At 32.9% G+C, this 19,867-nt stretch overlaps 1 protein-coding gene across 1 annotated transcript in view; it reads left to right on the top strand.

The window, feature by feature from the left end:
• Nucleotides 1-4,984: 4,984 nt before the first annotated feature.
• The window catches only part of Usp32 (ubiquitin specific peptidase 32), a 78,010-nt gene continuing 63,127 nt past the window's right edge, over nucleotides 4,985-19,867 (top strand). The window contains exons 1-7 of the mRNA XM_015495368.2: nucleotides 4,985-5,116; nucleotides 6,720-6,827; nucleotides 8,807-8,922; nucleotides 9,311-9,373; nucleotides 12,753-12,836; nucleotides 14,619-14,680; nucleotides 18,781-18,883. Of these exons, the coding sequence (XP_015350854.1) occupies nucleotides 8,869-8,922; nucleotides 9,311-9,373; nucleotides 12,753-12,836; nucleotides 14,619-14,680; nucleotides 18,781-18,883 (366 nt within the window). The 5' untranslated portion in view covers nucleotides 4,985-5,116; nucleotides 6,720-6,827; nucleotides 8,807-8,868. The remainder of the gene's footprint in view (nucleotides 5,117-6,719; nucleotides 6,828-8,806; nucleotides 8,923-9,310; nucleotides 9,374-12,752; nucleotides 12,837-14,618; nucleotides 14,681-18,780; nucleotides 18,884-19,867) is intronic.

The raw sequence follows: 19,867 nt of genomic DNA, 5'->3' as shown, positions 1-19,867 counted from the left end.
TGATTCTGTTTATATTTTTCTTTTGAAAAATTTTTATTAGCAATTAAACCCTTTTCCATGTTTTTTCTGAATTGTCTGGCTTGTATTTGTTAATCTGTTTTGTTTTAAATGCCTTCTGATTGCATGTATGGATGATCTTAACTCCTTAATAGAGAGGAATAACTGATCTTCCTGTTTCTGTTCTTGCTGCCCATCAGACTAAAGTCCTTACGGCAGCTTATATAATCTGACCCTTATAAATCTCTTGACTTCATTCTCTGTTTCTGTTAATTTTCTCTTCCTCACTAACTCTTCTTCAGCCACTCTCATCTTTCTTTTCCTTATATTTGCCAGTCATGCTCTTTCCTTTAGGACTCTATACTTACTCCTTCTACCTAAAATGTTTTTACTCCATGATTTATCCCTTTGCCACCCTCAGGTCTTAGCCCTCAAATGTAGCAATTTCACTCAGCACCATCTTCTGTAACTACTCTGTTTAAGGCCATGGTATGTTTCTCTCAAGGCCTTATTTTAGGTTGATGGTATATCTCTTCATTTATTTAGAACTCCTCTCTGCTCCAGTACTGGGATGGAACTAGGGGTGTTCCATCACTGAGGTACATCTCCAACCCTTTTTACTTTTTTTTTGAATTGGGGTCTCACTAAGTTGCCTAGTGTGCCCTTGAATTTATGATTCCTCTACCCCAGCTTCCAAGTAATGTGCACCATCATTCTTGGCTATTTATTTAGATTTTAACATTTCTGAAGTTTCCTTATGAAAATCTCACTTATATTGTTTCATTTTGGATATTTATTTATTTATTTGGGGGGTTGCTATTTTTGATATGCTTTTTCACTTTTCTATTTATTATGGTATTGATATTATGTAGGAAAAACTGATTTTTGTATGTTTATTTTGTATACCAGCAGATTTTGAACACAACTGTAATTTGTAAATGGATTCTCTTGAGTTTTTAATATGTATTCTGTATACATGCAAATTACCTTGCTTCTTGTCTTCCAATATTATGCTTTATACTTTTATGTTTTATTACATTAGTGACAGTTTCCAGGATCAGGTTAAGTAATAATTGGAGGGAGGGATGTACTGCTTCATTTGATGAAGTAGAAGAAAGACCTTTACTTCCACTGTGATAACATGAAATAACTACAAAAAACAAATAATCATGCTCTTCTTTAAAGCCATTAAAGATGTGTAGATGCAAGGAAATATTAAAAATCAAAGCCAAACTGAATTCCAGGGGGGTGATCAAAGATGTACAATGCTTTCAGTCTGAGGCCAGATGCTGGCAATAGTCTTTCCGGGGATGAGGAGAAGCCAGCCAACCTTTTTTGAGAAACCTCAGCTTTGAATCTGAAATAAAATCTCAAATGGAAAGATAATTCTCTCCACCCAGTAATTCTCTCATGTGGAAATTTTGTGGAGACTGGAGGCAGGCTGAAAACAAAAAAGAAATCTTATGACAGTAGAAAGGATCAGTGTTGCCCAAGGGTTATTGGGGAGGGAGGGATGAATAGGCAGAAGATAGAAGATTTTTAGAGAAGTGAAATTACTCTCTTTGATATAATGATGGATACATATTATAGGCTTGTCCAAACCTATTGAATGAGTAATACCAATAGTGAACTCTAAAGTCCATAAAGTATGGGACTTTGAGTGAAAAATGTGTGTAGGTTGTAACAAATATACCATTGTTGTATGGGGTATTGGTAATCCAGGAGACTATGTAGGGGTGGGAGTATGTGCATATAACAAGTCTTTTTAAAAAGAGAAAGATCTTAGGATCTTGAAGTTTCGGGCAGGGCCTTACAATTTTGAAGTCTCAGCTCTTCAAAGTCTTTGAGTGTGATGGCTCCATGGTTCTGAAGCCTTGTTGTTTTGTGGTTTCTCACACTCTTGAAGTCTTGAAGTCTCCAATTTCAAAGTCTAATACAGGGATTGCCAACATTTTCTTAAAGAGGCAGATAGTAAATATTTCAGGTTTTGTGGATCATTGGACTCTGTTGCATTTACTCATTTCTCCATTGCAAAACATTAGCAACCAAAAAAAATATGTAAATAAATCGGGTGCTTGTGTTCTAATAAAACTTTATTTTCATAAATAGATGTGCAGCCCTCATGCTATGATAGTAATATTGTAGCTTCAGAAACCAGCGGTTTCAGGAATGTCCTCAATAGAAACTGCACTCACTTTCAAATCATTTAAACCAGAGGTAAACTGATTTTAAAGCTATAACCAAATTCCTGCTAAGATAAATGATGTCATCTCTACAGAAGTACGAGGACATTTCTTGTTTTCTTTATGCAAAACCAATTCTATCTGATGTCATTTTCTTCTTTCTGAAAAAAATGTCCTTTAATATTCTTTTTGGTGTAGTTCTGTTAATGATGAATTCTTAGCATCATTTGTCCAAAAATATCTTTTTGTTACCTTTATTTTGAAGAATACTTTCATAGATATATATAATTTCAGGCTTTTTTTTTTCTTTCAGAACTGCCCCCTTTATGTGATTCCCTTATTATTTTTTAAATTTTTCTTGATGGACCTTTATTTTATTCATTTGTTTATATACAATGCTGAGACTTGAACCCAGTGCTTCATACATGCTAGGCGAGTGCTCTACCACTGAGCCACAACCCCAGCCCCTGATTCCTCCTCCTTTTTTCAACTTTTTTTTTTTTTTTTTTTTTTTTTGGGTTATACATGGACACAATATCTTTATTTTGTTTATTTATTTATGTGATGCTGAGGATCGAACCCAGTGCCTCACATGTGTGAGGCAAGCACTCTGCCACTGAGCCACACCCCCAGCCCTGATTCCCTTATTTTTAAAGAGAAATTAATTCTCCAGTTTTTGTTATGTAATATATTTTCCTCCTATCTTGGTGCCTTTAAGATTTCTCACTGCCCCTCCCTCCTTCTCTTTGTGCTTTGCTGGCAAGCAAGCCCAGGGCCAGTGTGTGCTAGGCAAGTACTCTCCACTGAGGTACATCCCTAGCCCCGGTATTTTCTCTTTTTCAGCAATTTGATTGGTGTACTTGGATCTGGGGGATCTTTTTTTACCAAATTGATTTCTTGTTTGATACTGGGCATTGAATGCAGGAGTACTCTATTACTGAGCTATATCCCCAGTCCTTTTTTTTATTTTGAGACAGGGTCTTGCTTCATTGCCCAGGCTGGCCTTGAACTTGCAATACTCCTGCCTCAGCTTCTGAGTCACTGAGATTACAGACATGCTCATCATGTTTTATCAAACTTAGAAGATTTTTCACTATTATTATTTCATGTATTTTCTGAGACCCCAGTTGCACACGTGTTTGATATTGACTTATTAGTCACTAAAGTTCTAACAATTTTTTTAGCCTTTTTCTCTTTACGCTTCTATTTGAATAGTTTCTATTGACCAGTGTTCAAGTTCACTGATCTCTCCTCTCTAGTTTCTAATCTGCTAGTAAGTTCTCTAGTGAATATTTTAAAATTTTAAAATGTTTTTTCATCTTTAGTGTCTTTTTTCTTCAGTATATCCATGTTTTTTTTAATTCTTGAGATATTTCTAATAGATATTTTGAAGCCCTGTCTTGTCTGTTAATTTCACCATCTGTTATTTCTTGTATTTTTTTCTATTGACTAATTTTTATCATGAATTTGGGTCACATTTTTCTACTTCTTTTCTGTTTTCTTTCAGTGCTAGACATTATAACGTTATGTGGTGTCTCCTAGCCCTCTATGAGCTCTGAGAATTTTTCAGCTTACAATTTCTCAGGATTTGTTCTAGCCCAGCCTCAATGAGTTTCACTCTGTGAATATACAGGATAGTGTTCTGCCAAAATTCAGCAAGACACCTGTGAAGATTTTCTGTGCTGTTTCTTTACAGAACTCTTTCCTCACTAGTACTTAAACCCTTCAAGTGCCAGCTATCTCAAACTCCCTGAATATTCTCAACTGAACTATATGAAATCTATTTGGTTTTTCATCCCTTGTTAAAGTCTAGAAAGTGACTACAGATCAAAAGCCAGGGTAGTAGAAACTCTCACTTTATGAGGAATTATAGTCCTGCACTGTTTATTCTTTAATTTCTAGAAATAGTGGTTATATATTTTGTACAGTTTTCTAGTTTATGTCAGGAGAGCAAATCTGGCCATAAAAGAACATTTCCCACATTAACATTTTAGTAGGATCACGTTCACTGCCATGATTAGTTGACAATTAATATCTTAAACATGTTTTCTAAATTTTACTTTTAATTCTTTGGAAGGGAAAAAACACATAAGTTGTAACCCTGGTTGAGCTGATCTGGATTTTTAACATGTCTTTTGATGAGTGAAGGGAGATAGATATTCATGTTCATGCTTTCATGATTTTGTGAAACCTCCTCCATCTCCTGTCATTTACTGACTTTGTTACTTTTGCTATCATATACTATATATATATATTTTTTTTCCCTTTGTTCAACAAGTATTGAATATATAAGTCAGTCAGCGTATTGACAAGATGAATAGACATGGGTCCTCCTGTTATGATGTTTATAGTTTTACAGGAGAAAAGATAAACATTGAAACTTTAAATCTAAGGTACAGGTTGAAAATTAATGAAAATGAAAACAGATTAAAAAGTGTGAGACATCCAAAAAAAAAAAAAAGACTTAGTCGTATAATATTTTACATGTTGTGTTGGATTTAAGCAGCATACTGAATGGGGAACTTATTATTATGATGATTTAATTTTCCTAAGACTTTAGTTGCTTGATTTTGTTTTGTTGTGGTACTGGAATTGAACCCAAGGTCTTGCACATGCACGTCAAATGCTCTACCACTGAGTTATATCTGCAGTCCTCCTGTCATTTTAGATATAATAAATTTTATTGTTTTCTTTTAATCATAATTATTTTTAGTAATTGGGAAATTAAAAGGTATATAACCAGGATGAGCAAATTGCCAAGAAGAGCATTCTGATCTTTTATAATGTTGTTCAATTTGATTCAGTGGAAGAATCAGACATCATTGATCTTGAGAAACGCTATTGGTTGCTGAAGGCTCAATCACGGACTGGACGATTTGATTTAGAAACCTTTGGCCCATTGGTTTCTCCACCTATTCGTCCATCTCTAAGTGAAGGTAGGAATTATTCCATATTATACAGATGTTCATTGGTAAATAAATATTCCTGAACCCATTTCTTATTTCTAACTCTAAAATGTTATATTCTTGTAGGTTGTCAAGTTTCTTGGAGATAGTATAGTCTAGTAGTTTTGAGCTTCATTTTCTGTTTTGCCTTACATAATCAACTTAGCTGTCTATACCTGAATGTCCTCAAACATAAAGTGAGTTTGACCAAGTCAGTGGTTATGAAATTGTCTTCTAGTAAGGGATGGTGGTGGCCACTGAATAGGTGCCACCTATTCCTCTAAGGTGCTTCCACTTTTTTTCTTTCAGATAAACTTTCACTGCTGAATCCCCAAACTCCCCCCGCTCCAGGGGAAAAAGAAAAACTACTAGACTAGGGCTAGGATGCAGCTCAGTGGTAGAATGCTTCTTTAGCATATGCAAGGCCCTAGGTTCAGTCCCCTGTACCATCAAAAAGAAGAAGGAAACTACAAAACTAGACCATCTCAGGTTCAGTGTAGCTCTAAATTATTGCTATGACTTAAAAAAAGAAAAAAAGAATACATGTGAATGACATCATAAAAATCATCATTGGAATCTGAGTACTTGGGTTCTGCTTCTGGTTTGAGGTTTTTTGTTTTCTTTTGGTTGTTTTTGGTTTTTTGTTTGTTTTTGCAGTGTTGGGTATCAAACAAACCCCAGGGCTGTGCACATGCTAGGCAAGTACTCTACCACTGAGCTATACCCCTAACCTGGTTTTGAAGATTTTAAAGTTAGTACTTTTGGTAAATCACTTAATTCCTGCTGCCTTTCAGTTTTCTTATCTTCATATGGACAATATTGGATTAGTTTCTTGAAATATATGATCTATATTTTTCAGATATCTCAGATACATTATTTTTCAGATATCTCAGATACATCAGAAGTACTCATTAGGGGAGCCAGAGCAGATAATGCCCTAGGTTTCCAGCTACTTCAGCAGTCAGTTGTATTTTTACCTTTTTAGAATTATAGATTGATATATCATTTCATTTGAACACAAAATCATTCCATTTATATTTTTACAAAAAAATTAAAAGCATAAGATTCAACTTTATAAGTTCCTTTTCATTTCTGAAATTTAAAACATCCATGTGTGAAAGATTGGTACAAAGAAGTTGATGTGTAGAGAATTTGTTTCTTGTAGTATGGTGTAAATCCCTTTGTTTCATAAAAGAGCTTTATGGGAGTTTATTGAAGATATGATGGTGTGTCTTTAAATATTTGCTTACTGAACAGTTAAACTTTTCTAAATATAATTGTTATAATTTCTGCCTTGTGTTAGTTCTTAATTTTTATTTGCCAACTTTAAAAAATGTAGACATTTTTAAGTTTTTAGAAGAATTGATAAGAAAAAGATACAGAAAGACCTAACCAAATAATAAAAGACTATAATATGTTTTCTGCTAGGATCATAAGTTTCAGTTATAATTATACCAAGAGAAAAAGATATACTTTTTTCTTTTTTTTTAAATTTCAGTCCATGGGAAAGTCATTCCTCCTTTTACAAACATGCCAGTGTTAACATTAGAAAGTTTGTTGGCTGGGATTTATAGTGTCTTTTTCTGTTTTCTAGGTTTGTTTAATGCTTTTGATGAAAATCGTGACAATCACATAGATTTTAAAGAGATATCCTGTGGGTTATCAGCCTGTTGCAGGGGGCCCCTAGCTGAAAGACAAAAATGTAAGTATGATAAACAGTATGAGAAAAATTGCAAACTATGTAGAGAGAAAATCAGCTTTCTTCTTGTAAGATTATCCATGGATTAAGGCTTGAGTTTCCATTGACTCTCAAATGTGTCTAATATTAATCTCATTCTGGAGTTTTACTAAGGTCAGTCTAAAGAAGCAATTGTCTGTTTTACTAATGAGTAGTTAGGGATGTTTGCTATTAATAATGGGTTCATTTTCCTGAAGCATTTGTAATTCACGATAAATGACAGTTTATGCATTTAAGAAATATTTTTTGTTAGTTTATATTGAGAATTGTGTGTCTTGCATAATTTGAAGAGTAATTCATTTTCTGTCACATGCATACATTAATATTTTATTTGAAAAATGAAATTTATGATCAGAATATAATTTTATTAAGTATTAAAATGGCCTTTTAAACACCTAAAATGTTGTAGCATAATTTATAAGCATAAATATATTGCATTATTAAATCTTAACCATACATTAAAAAAATGCAACAATTTACATTTAATCGGAATTTAAATCAAATATATTTCCTAGGATGATATTTCTCTCTTTCTAAAATAGAACTTCACAGATTTGCCTATTTGGGAAGTTTTACTTAATATTTTTATCTTTAGTAATTTACTTATGATGTACTTAGTTGATTTAATACCATAATTACTCTATTTTAGGGTTTTATGAAATAGGTAATTTATAAAATTCAAATTTATTTTTTGTTCCCTATTGATAGACCATTATTCCAAACCTGCTATGTGATACATTGTTCTCATTAAAATTTAATGCTAAATAAGGAGGCTGAAATCTGCTTCTCATGTGAGGTTGATTACATCTTTAAAAGTTTTTGTAAAGGGGCTGGGATTGGGATTGTGGCTTAGCGTTAGAGTGCTCGCCTAGCATGGGCGGAACCCGGGTTCGATCCTCAGCACCACATAAAAATAAAGGCATTGTGTTGTGTCCATCTACACCTAAAAAATAAATATTAAAAAAAAAAGAGTTTTTGTAAAGTTTTAATGTTTCTATTTTGCTGATGTTTCAATGGAAATTGACCAACTATAATAATTCACTTGGAGTTAATTAGCAAAGGGCTGATTTTCAATTTCTTAGCATACTGCATTTGAACTTCTTTAAAGAGTTAACTGTTCTTAACAAAAATAATATAGATTAGTTACATTGGGGGAGATAAAGTGAAAAAACAAGTTATGTTTACACCAGCTTGTTGTTACTGATTCTCAATGTAGTTGAGATATTTCAAGCATCTGTGAAACAACTGTGCAATTATCCTTTTTATGATACTAGGGCTTGAACCCTGGGATGGATTACCATTGAGCCATATTCCCAGTACCTGCCTATGTATTTCTTTTCTTTTTTCTTTTTTAAAGTTGCAGGTGGACACAATACCTTTATTTTATGTATTTATTTATTTACTTACTTACTTTCTTAATGTACTTACTATGTGGTGCTGAGAATCGGACCCCGTCCCTCACATGTACTAGGCAAATACTGTACCACTGAGCTACAACCCCAGCCCCTGCCTACTCTTTTTGAGGCAGGGTCTTGATAAAGTTGCCCAGACTGATGTCAAACTTGCTGTCCTTCTTCCTCAGCCTCTGGGGTTGCAGGAATTACAGGCATGCACTGTCATGCCTAGTCCCATCCTTTTTGCAATAATCAATTTCAAGTAATAGAAATTAACTTAGGGAGGTTCGGAACATAGCCCAGTGGTAGAGTACTTGCATAACATGCTCAATGCCCTGGTTTCAATCACCAGCACTGCCAATAGATTGACAAATTCTGTGCAGGAAGTTCTGCAAGTTCCAAAAAATGTGATATATAGTCTATCACTGATGAGAACTATTCCAGAATATACTCATTGAAAAATTAATTATACAATTGCAGCTTCTAATAAAAGGTAAAGACTTCTTAATATGAAAATAAACTCCCTCTGTAAGCGTTTCTTGTCATTAGTTTGTTTCAAGGTATTTGATGTTGACCGTGATGGAGTTCTCTCCAGGGTTGAACTGAGAGACATGGTAGTTGCACTTTTAGAGGTCTGGAAGGACAACCGAACTGATGATATCCCTGTAAGTTCTGATTGTTTATATCTTATTGAGTATAAGCTTCCAACAGTAAAATGGATTGAATGATTTGAGAAAGAGAAAAGAATTTGCTAATGCTTTTTTAATTGCTTTATAATTCTGCTCAAAATATTCATAGCCTAAAGATTTAAAATTGGGAAGAGAGTTTGGCTTAGAAAATTGGCTTAGAAAAATGTAATAAACTGAACTAATTTTATAAAGTAATAATGAATAACAAGAAAATTGTCTTAATTTTAAAAACAATATGAGAACCTATTTATAGTTTTTAAAAAATACTTGAGAAACATACAGTATAAGCTTTACTGAATAATAAAATAAAAATTATATCCACTTACTCTTTTCTAATTACTCTTTTGGGTTGCTGTTTTTAAAGGAATTACACATGGATCTCTCCGATATTGTAGAAGGCATATTGAATGCACATGACACCACAAAGGTGAGTCTAGCTATGACTAATATCTTTTTATAAATGAAGATGTGTAGCTTGTTTCTATATTCTGTTAATCCTTCTGCATCATTCGTACCATGTATGTCTCTGGACTGGTAGTTAAAATACCTCCACATTATCTCTAAATTAGTCCATTCCATCTTTAAACAACTCTAGGATGACTAACGTAAGAATTAAGTAGACACATTCTTTTACATCTGTGGTTGTATCATCTTTGTTTCTTCTATTTTAATAAGATATGATTTGGCTAACATGATATTTGACAAAAAAAAGCCAAGTAGTATCATACAATATATACTGTACAATCCCATTCATATTAAGATCAGAAACAGGGGCTGGGGTTGTGGCTCAGCAGTAGAGTGATCACCTAACATGTGCTAGGTCCTGGGTTTGATCCTCAGCACTACATAAAAATAAATAAATAAGGGGCTGGGGATGTGGCTCAAGCGGTAGCGCGCTCGCCTGGCATGTGTGCGGCCCAGGTTCAATCCTCAGCACCACATACAAAACAAAGATGTTGTGTCTGCCGAGAACTAAAAAATAAATATTAAAATCCTCTCTCTCTCTCTCTCTCTCTCTCTCTCTCTCTCTCTCTCTCCCCCCCTCTCTCTTAAAAAAATAAAATAAATAAATAAATAAAATAAAGGTAAAGTGTCCAACTACAACCAAAAAACTATTAAAAAAAAAAAAGATCAGAAACAAAACAAACAGTGATAGAAGTTGGTGATTTTAGACATATTTGAACTAACTGTATGAACCATAAGGATATCCAAGATGATGGGAATATTTTTTATCTTAAATCTGGATGGAGCATGTATTCTTTTTTTTTATTTTTATTTTTTAGTTTTACATGGACACAATATCTTTATTTTGTTTATTTATTTTTATGTGGTGCTGAGGATCGAACCTAGGGTCTCTCACATGCAAGCCACAACCTCAGCCCCAGAGCATGTATTCTTTAAAAAAAAAAAATAATAATAATAATAATTTTTTTTCTATTATTGTGTAAGGGTCTTTCTTGAGCCCTTAAATAGTAATCAGAATACATGTATTTTATAAAGATAAATCCTTGAATTATTTTGATAAGAAAAAAAAAAACTTGTTTACTGCTACAGCTTGTCTTGCTAAGATGTATATACATGCCCCTCTGAAGTTGAAAATAATGTACTTATGTGAGACACATTTGAGTTAAGTTTATGAGTCTTTGTACTCACAAAATGACATGTACCAAATAGGAGACTGGTAGAATATAGGTCACAGTAATATTATTAAATAATATTTTTTTTAAAAAAATAATAATCAGAAGGAATTACCGTAGCCTTACTGATACCCAATAGAAACAAATAGTAGAAGTGAGTTTTTCAGGGCTTGAGCTTTATTTGGTGATTTAGACAGTCTTCCCCCTTCTTTTATCTCTTCTGTTAAAAATGAAGCTATCCACTTATATTTGATATGTATAAAAATAGAAACCTGGAAAAGTTTTATTAGAAATGCTTGGCTAGGGTTGTGGCTCAGTGGTAGAGCACTTGTCTAGCATGTGTGAGGCACTGGATTCGATTTTCAGCACCACATAAAATAAATAAAGGTCCATTGACAACTAAAAATAAAAAATTTTAAAAAATGCTTTAATAAAGGTGCAATTTATAACACCTTTTTTTCTGAGAATTTTATAAATATATAGGTATTGGAGCTGGGGTTGTAGTACATAGGTACATAGGCTTCTAAGTCAGCGATCTTTTTTATTATTTATTACATTATGTACATCAGATCCAGATGTTTTTCAGCTTCTTGTACTGTATTTGAAAAATAAAGTCTTTAAAGTCCTTTCTCTTAATTAAGAGAAAACAGAGGGCTGGGGATGTAGCTCAGCGGCAGAGCACTTGTCTAGCATATGTGAGGCACTGGGTTCAATCCTTAACACTGCATAAAAAAATAAGCAAAGACATGCTGTTCATCTACACCTACAAAAAAAATTTAAAAAGAAAAGAAAATGCTTCTTTAAAAAAAAGAGTAAACAGTACAATTTTTAAAAAGTGATCAAGAAAAGAAAGATTTTATGATTCACTGTTAGGCATGACCTTATGGTTTGCCTACCCCTTTTCACTGCTTCTCACTTTTTGAACAAAAGCTCTTTTAAAAATGTGTGAGTGTATTTTCTTTATTAACTTACTACCATCAGTATATTTGGGTCATAAAAGGAGTGTTAAGCATCTGTAATCCCAGTGACTCAAGAGACTGAGGCAAAACGAATTGCAAATTCAAGGCCAGCATCAACAACTTAGCAAGACTCTGTTGATAGACAGATGGACAGGGTAAATGTTACTAAAACATCTGTTTGGATTTAGCTATCTATAATTTTGAGAATGCAATGTAGTATTGTGTGTGTGAAATTCACTAAATATAACATTTGCATTCCCACAAATCATAAAATTTTCCAATGGATTGCATCTAGGCAAATATATAAGAATGAACTTATACTAATTTACCCTTGCCATTGTGGGAAAGTTAGGAAAATGAAGAGGAAGAAATTTTTTTTTCTGGTTTGTTTTTAGCTAACATTTAGATTGTTAATATATCTAAATAGAAGTTGAGTCATGAAAACCTATAATTATAAGGGTGATTTAAAATCTTATGTATCATGATATTATGTAATGCAAAGAAAATAGATCAATATCACTAAATAGCAAAAGCTAAACACATTATTCAGGGTTTTAGGCAGTGGTTGGACACATGACATATATGCATTTGATTATATTTTGGCTTGATGAGAAAAATATATGTATTGGCTTCTAGGTTTGTGTAATTTTTAGTATACTTGACATGACAAAAATGTTACTTTGCTGTACTTAAGAAAGTAATATGTTCAGTTTTATTTTGGAGAAGTGTAATTAGATACTCATTCTAGACATATATTAAGTTTTTAAAAAATCTCTTAAGCCTGTTAGTGTTGCCTTATGTTTCTAAGAAGATCTTAGAATATTGTTAGGATGATAAAGCATAAGCCAAAAATCTGTTTTTTCTTTGTTTCAAAATTAATAAACATTCCATTTTGCCCACTTAGGCTTTCCTATGGTTTTTCATAGTCCTTGAAGCACAAATTTCTAAAGTTACTTTTCAAGTCTTATTGAAAAAAGATTATCCGTAATAAGCACTTTGACCATTGACTGCAAATGGAATTTGTATAAGTTTTGTTACTTGTAAATTTATACTAGCTGGCCTGCTTTTCAGATGAACACATAGCATCTACTCTAAATTACTGTTTTGCTTTTAGAAAGATGACCAGTATAAGTTTAATAAACTATGTTTATTCAAATGCTATAAAAAATAAGGATATTCTTAACATGATATCTTTTTGGATATCTTTCAGATGGGCCATCTTACTCTGGAGGACTATCAGATCTGGAGTGTGAAAAATGTTCTTGCCAATGAATTTTTGAATCTCCTCTTCCAGGTATGTTTAAGGTAAATAATAGGTACAGAAGGTAGTAGTACCCTAGTTCTGTTTTTTTCCATCATATAATAGCTAGTATTATCACATGTAGACTGCATAACCATATATTATGAAAAGAGAACTACATTATCCTGTATACCACTGGAAGATGGTAAGGTAGAACATGAATGCTCACTGAAAGTTCTCAAAAATTTTGAGGTATCAAAGGCACATAAAAAGTACTAACAATAAAGGAAAAGATTGGTAAGTTCTACTTTAGTAAAATGATTAACTTGTTTTTTATCAAGAGATGCCATTTAAAAAGAGAAAGAGAGATACTATTTTTTTAAAATATTTTTTAGTTGTCAGTGGACTTTGATTTTTTTTTTTATTTATATGTAGTGCTGAAAATTGAACCCAGTGCCTCACACGTGCTAGGCAAATGCTCTACCACTGAGCCACAAACCCAGCACGAAAGGTACTATTAAGAGAATGAAAAGATAAGCACAGAATGTAAGAAGATACTTGCAATACCTATATCCAATTAACAACTCAATATAGGGCAAACAACAAATATTAGAAAAATACAGAATCCCAACATAAAAAATCTGCAAAATAATAAAAAACCAAACAAATCCAAAACAGGTACTGTGCATAGGTATAAAAAAGAATATCAAAATACCTGATACTTTTATGAAAAAAGGATAACCTTTTTAGTTCCTGTGGAAATATATATTAAAACCATGATTGGAATTCTATAAGATACCCACCAGAATGATTAAATTGTTAGTGATATGAATTATTATTGTTGAGTAACAAGTAAGTATAGTTCTCACACAGAACTAATGGGAATATAAATTGTTATAATTACTTTGGAAATTGTTTGACAATACTGATGAATCTTGGAGCATATGCATACCCTGTGACCCAGCAATCACATATACCCTGGTATAACTCTACAGTTTTTCACTAAGCACCAAAAGACATAGAGTCTTTTTTAAAAAAATATTTTTATGCATATTTTTAGTTGTAAATGAATACACAATATTTTTATTTATTTAGTGCTAAGGATAGAACTCAGTGCCTCATGCATGCAAGGCAAGCGTTTTACCACTGAGCTAGAGCCTCAGCCCAAGACATATAGTCTTATATGTCATTCTTACATGCCTTGTGTTATAGCCTAAAACAGAAAATGACCTACATATATATCAATAGTAGTTGGATAAATAAACTGTGGCATAAGCATCCAATGGTATACTTTACAGCAATGAAAATATACCCTCTAAGAGCATTATATTTAAAAATGTAATATTAGGGATAGTGGTCTACCTCAGTGGTAGAGAGTTTGCCTGTCATGAGTGAGAACCTGAGTTCAATCCCTGCATGGAGAGGGATACTATTAATAAAATATTCTGAGAAGTACTTATTTGTTCCTTTTCTATTTCCACTTTCCTTTCTCCTTCCCTTTTCTTTTGTTCCTTCCCTTCCATTTCCTCCCCTCTTAGAGACTGGAAGTTAATCTCCATTTAAAAAAAGAAAAAATTCTTGGGCTGGGATTGTGGCTCAGCGGTAGACCACTCACCTAGCACGTGCAAGGCCCTGGGTTTGATTCTCAGCACCACATAAAAGTAAATAAACAAAACAAAGACATTGTGTACAACTAAAATATAAATATTTTTTAAAAATTCTTTTTTAAAACACCATAATTATTGCTAGAAAGTAGATCTCATGCAGAAAATGTGAAATATTGCACAGCCTAGTCATTTGCACCAATGAAGTCTTAATTACCATTTTCCCTCATAGGTTTGTCATATAGTTCTGGGATTACGACCAGCAACTCCAGAAGAAGAAGGACAAATTATTAGGTAAATTTGTAATATCTGTGTATTTTTTTCATTATATAATTGAAGATTCAAACCTGTAAAACATAAAGTACCTTTCTAACTAAAGGAATAGATGAATTTAGAAATCAAATTCTCTTTAATATTAAAATGTCACTGGGCCTGGGGTTGTAGCTTAGTAATAGAGTGCTTCCTAGCATATATGAGGATTCAGATTCAATCCCCAGCACTAAAAAAGAAAAAAAATTTTTTTTACATTAAAATTGAATTGCATACCCAACATTTTTCAGTTTAAAAAGACATCTTATAATACGTAGTCATTTTTCTTTGATAGAAAAACAATTCATGTGGGAACATGAAGAAAATAGAGTTAATCAAAAAAAAAAAAAAAAAGTGCACCTGACCTCTGTGTTTTTAGATAACAAGTGTTGATGTTTTTTATACTCACATAGCTACTTACATATATGTCCACCATTATATTTGTAAAATTTTTACAAAAATTGAAATATTCTGGAATACTATTTTATTCTTATTTTGATGATGCATCTATAAAAGGCCTTCTTTAATATAATTTTATAAAATGTGTATATAAAATTTACATATATAAATATTATATTAGTAAAGTCTATATGCCTTTACCTAAGGATTTTTGTGGGATAAATTATTTATGGTAAAATATGTGTGTTATATCAAAGAAAGAATGCTATACAGCTATATTTTTTGGTTGATTTTGCAACTACTTATTCCTATTCTTTAAAAATAATAATATACTCAAGTTTTTATAGAAATGTATTCGTCATCAAATACTTCCATTTTCATTATCCAGCCATCAGAATAAATGCATGAAATTAGTGTCATCTCATTTGGTAAAAGAGGAAACCAAGATTCAAAGAAGTGAGGAACTTAACCCAAAATTACCCCAGACATGGCAAAATCAAGTTGGGACCCCTTTCATTAAAACACTAATAATGTACTACTTTTTGTATTCTTTATTTTATTTTTCAATAAATCAAAATTTGAAATTCAGAGTTTCTAAGGGGTACAATATCATGCACCTGTAATTCCAGCAACTTGGGAGGCTATGACAAGAGGATCACAAGTTCAAGGCCAGCCTCAGAAACTTAGGACTTAAGCAACTTAGACCCTGTCTCAGAAATAAAAAGGACTGGAGATGTGGCTTAGTGGTAAAGCACTCCTGGGTTCAATCCCCAATACCAATAAATAAAATCATTAGTTCCAAAATAGTTTATTTTATTTGTAGATGTTTTGAGTTTTCTTTGGGTTTTGCCTCCATTTTTACTTAAAAGAAATTCATTTGGGGCAGTATATGGTGGTATATGTGGGAAGCTGAGGCATGAGGATTACATGAGTGTGTTTGTATATATATTTCTATAGATTATTGGTCCAGGAAGTCAACCAAACCAGAGATATAAAAATTCAGAGTTGGTAACATACATTATCAAATGTGTCTAGGTGAACAAAAGAAAATCATGAGACATGAAATGAAACAGGGAAGTATGTCCCTTATACAGTTAATAGAAACTATCTCAGAAGTGGTCCCAAATGTTGGACTTAACATACAAAAACCTCGCTATTACAGTATCAACAAAGAATTTCACAAGGAGAGAAAAGAGAAAGGGGCATAATATTTGAAGAAATAACTACTGAAAACTTCCCAAATTGATAAAAAGACATCAACCTACACATTGAAAAATCTCACTGGACCTCATGAAAGATAAACTCAAGTTCCACACTGAGACACTTTATAATGAAATTGTCAGGAGAGAATTTTAAAAGCAGCAGGAGAGAATCTGCTTATCACATGAGAGATTCTCAACATGATTAACATATTTTTTCTCATCAGAAAGTATGGGATCCACAATTGAGAGGAACAGTATTTTTCTTAAAGAGCTGGGGGGGTGGGGAGGGGAGCTGTATGAACTCTATAGCTAACAAAATGATTTGGATTTTTACAAAAGTTTTTAGGTTTTAACTCAAATATGAGCAACCAAAGAAAACTATAAATTTGACATCAACATTTATACATCAAAAGATATTATCTAATTACTAAAAAGACAACCTACAGAATGAGAGACAGTATTTTAAGAACATATATGAGTATAGTAAACAAAAGATATAAAGAACTCCTGTAATTCAACAAAACAACAAACAGCCCAGCTAAAAAAATGGAGACATAAAAATGGATTTAAATACACATTTCTCTATCAGAGATGTGCAAATATTTATCAAGCATATGAAAAGATGTACAATGTAATTAGTCATTATGAAAATGCACAATGAAATCACAATAAAATTCTATTTCTTACCCAGTAAGATGGTTATAACTTTTAAAATGAAAGTTTTGATAAGAAGGATGTAGAGTAATTGGAACCCTCATGCTGGTGGAAAGGTGAAATTGTATGACCACTGTGGAAAACACTTTCTTGGTTCCTCAACACAGAATTGGCATGTAACACAGTAATTCTGCTTCTAACTATATAAATTCGACCTATAGGTTTATACCCAAAAGATTTGAAAAATAGGTGCTCAGACAAATACTTGTATATAATGTATATAGGATAGCATCACTATTCACAGTAGCGAAAAAGGTGAAAACACTCTCTATGACAATCAGTGGATGAATAGAGAAATAAGAAATTATGTATATGTGTATATATGTGTGTGTACACACCCCCACACACAATGGATTATTATTTAGTAATGAAATACTGTTACATGCTACAGCATGGATAAACCTCACAAACCTGCTAAGTAAAAGAAGGCAGACTAAGAGGTCACAAATTGTGTTATTCCATTTATGTAAAATATCTAAAAAAGGTAAACTCATAGGTACAGAAGGCAGATTGATAGGTGTTGAGAGCTGGGGAAAGTAGGTCATGGGGATGAGTGTTAAATTGGAGTCTATGAAAATCTTTTAATACTTAATAAAGATTATGGTTGAACAACATTTCATTGTGTTAAATATCACTGAATCATATACTTTAAAATAATTAATTTCATGTTATGTGATTTTTTTTACCTCCAACATAGATACTTCTTTAAAAATCATAATTCATACCTACTTGAAAATTTATAATAGAAAAGACTGTGTATAACAAATGTTCTCAATGGTGTAGAGAAATTAGAATATAGATAATATTGCTAACAGGAATGTTGTTGGAAATTGGTTAACTAGTTTCATACATTCACCAGCTATTGGGTAGATAGACAAAATATGGCATGTCATTATTTGAGAGTTGGAGTCATGCTGTGTTGCCTAAGCTGGCCTTGAACTTCTGAGCTTTAATGATCCTCCTGCCTCAGCTTCCCAGTAGCTGGGACTGTAGGTGCTAACCACCACCTATCACTAAATGTGGTATATGTATACAATGGAATAGTACTTAATAACAAAACTACAACATAGGTGAACCTCCAAAACATGATGCTAAGTAAAAGGCTAGATTTTAGAAGACCATGGGTTGGCTGGTGTGGTGGCCCATGCCTGTAATCCCTGATACTCTAGAGACTGAGATAGGAGGGATGGCAAGTTCAAAGCCGACCTCAACAGCTGTGCAAGACCCTGTTTCAAAATAAAAACAGAAAAGGACTGGGGGGTGTGACTCAGTGGTTAAGCCCCCTGGATTTAATCCCTGGTCTCAAAAAAAAGACCAGTTGACAGGGTATAGTGGCACATGCTAGAAGTCCCCGCTACAAGTTTGAGGCCAGCCTGGGTGGCTTAGACCATCTCAAGATAAAATTTTTAAAAGGGCTGGGCATGTGGCTCAGTAATAAAGTGCCCTTAGGTTCAATCTCCAGTGCCAGAGGAAAACAATGGTTACATACATTTGTAATTATGTTACTAAAATCACTTAGTTGTATATTTGAAACAGATAAATTTTATGTTATTGTAAATTAATTCTTTAGGTGAAGTTCAGTGGTGGCCTATGATTATTGAAATTAGCTTATCAATGGAACCAGTATTTCAGTAATAGAAATTGTGGCACTCTCTAGGGTACATTTGTTTCATGTTTTTCTTTTTAAAAATTTATTCTGATAAGTTGTGGGCATTGTTCTCAGTTTCACACAACTTCATTTGGTGTATTGAATTTCTTTTGTATGTACAGAGGATGGTTAGAACGAGAAAGCAGGTATGGTCTGCAGCCAGGACACAATTGGTTTATCATCTCCATGCAGTGGTGGCAGCAGTGGAAAGAATATGTCAAATACGTGAGTTAGATTCCTGTTTATCTACCCTTTTCATAAGATTTTCAACTACATCAGACTTTCTGTGATTACTGGCCAGTAATATAATATTTCAACATAAAGGTTTGAAGGGAAAGGAAATGAGTATTTATATATCTTCTGTGTTTGCTATGGGCTGGGCTCTACACATAAACTTCCACACAAATTTCTTCCCTTGCAACAACCTTGTAAACAACATAACATTGAACATAGGGATGCCTGTATATGTCATGCATCTCACATTTCATCTAATTCTCAAAACATCCCTATGAGGAAGATGATACTTTACCTGTGAGGAACTTGGTCCTGAGATACAAAGTAAGATGAATATCTTGTTAGGGTAGAAGATCTGGAATTTAACTTAAGGACTAATGTGAAAACCTATATCATGTATACTGTTCTTCATTAGTTAATCTTTTCCATTGAAAAGTTGAAGACACTTGGGCAAGAATTGTTAATATCTTATTCACGAAATTTCATTTCAGAAATAACATTAGAAATCTAAACTCTACCAGAGTCTTTTTTTTTTTTTGAGGCAGGGTCTTACTAAATTGCCCAGGCGTGCTTTGAACTTGCAATTCTTCTGCCTCAGTTTCCTGAGTAGCTGGGATTACAGGTATATGCAACTCTACCCAGCTTCTAGAGTCTTATTCAAGATAGACTCCCCCCCCACCCCGAATTAGAAAACTAAAAAGAGTAATGCCAGGAATTGAATGTTTCCATTTGTGGAGAACCAGTTGCTAGATTGCTTATTGTTATTTACCAAGTTGTTACCAAAATTATAACAACTTGATTCATATTTTTTCCTATATTCTTTTCTGTCACTGCTCATTCTCAGACTATTGGTAATTAAAGAGACTTTTTATATTATCTACTCTATCATTCTAATTCATTCTTTTTCCATTTTGCCAAGTATTATAGTATGTTTTCTTCCTCTCTCTCTTTTTTTTTTTTTTTTTTTTTTTTTAA

The sequence above is a fragment of the Marmota marmota genome, unplaced genomic scaffold, assembly GCF_001458135.2.
Source record: "Marmota marmota marmota unplaced genomic scaffold, marMar, whole genome shotgun sequence".
Taxonomy (NCBI): Eukaryota; Metazoa; Chordata; class Mammalia; order Rodentia; family Sciuridae; genus Marmota; species Marmota marmota.
The sequence above is the reverse complement of the archived record's forward strand: the minus strand, read 5'-3'. Positions and strand labels throughout refer to the sequence as shown.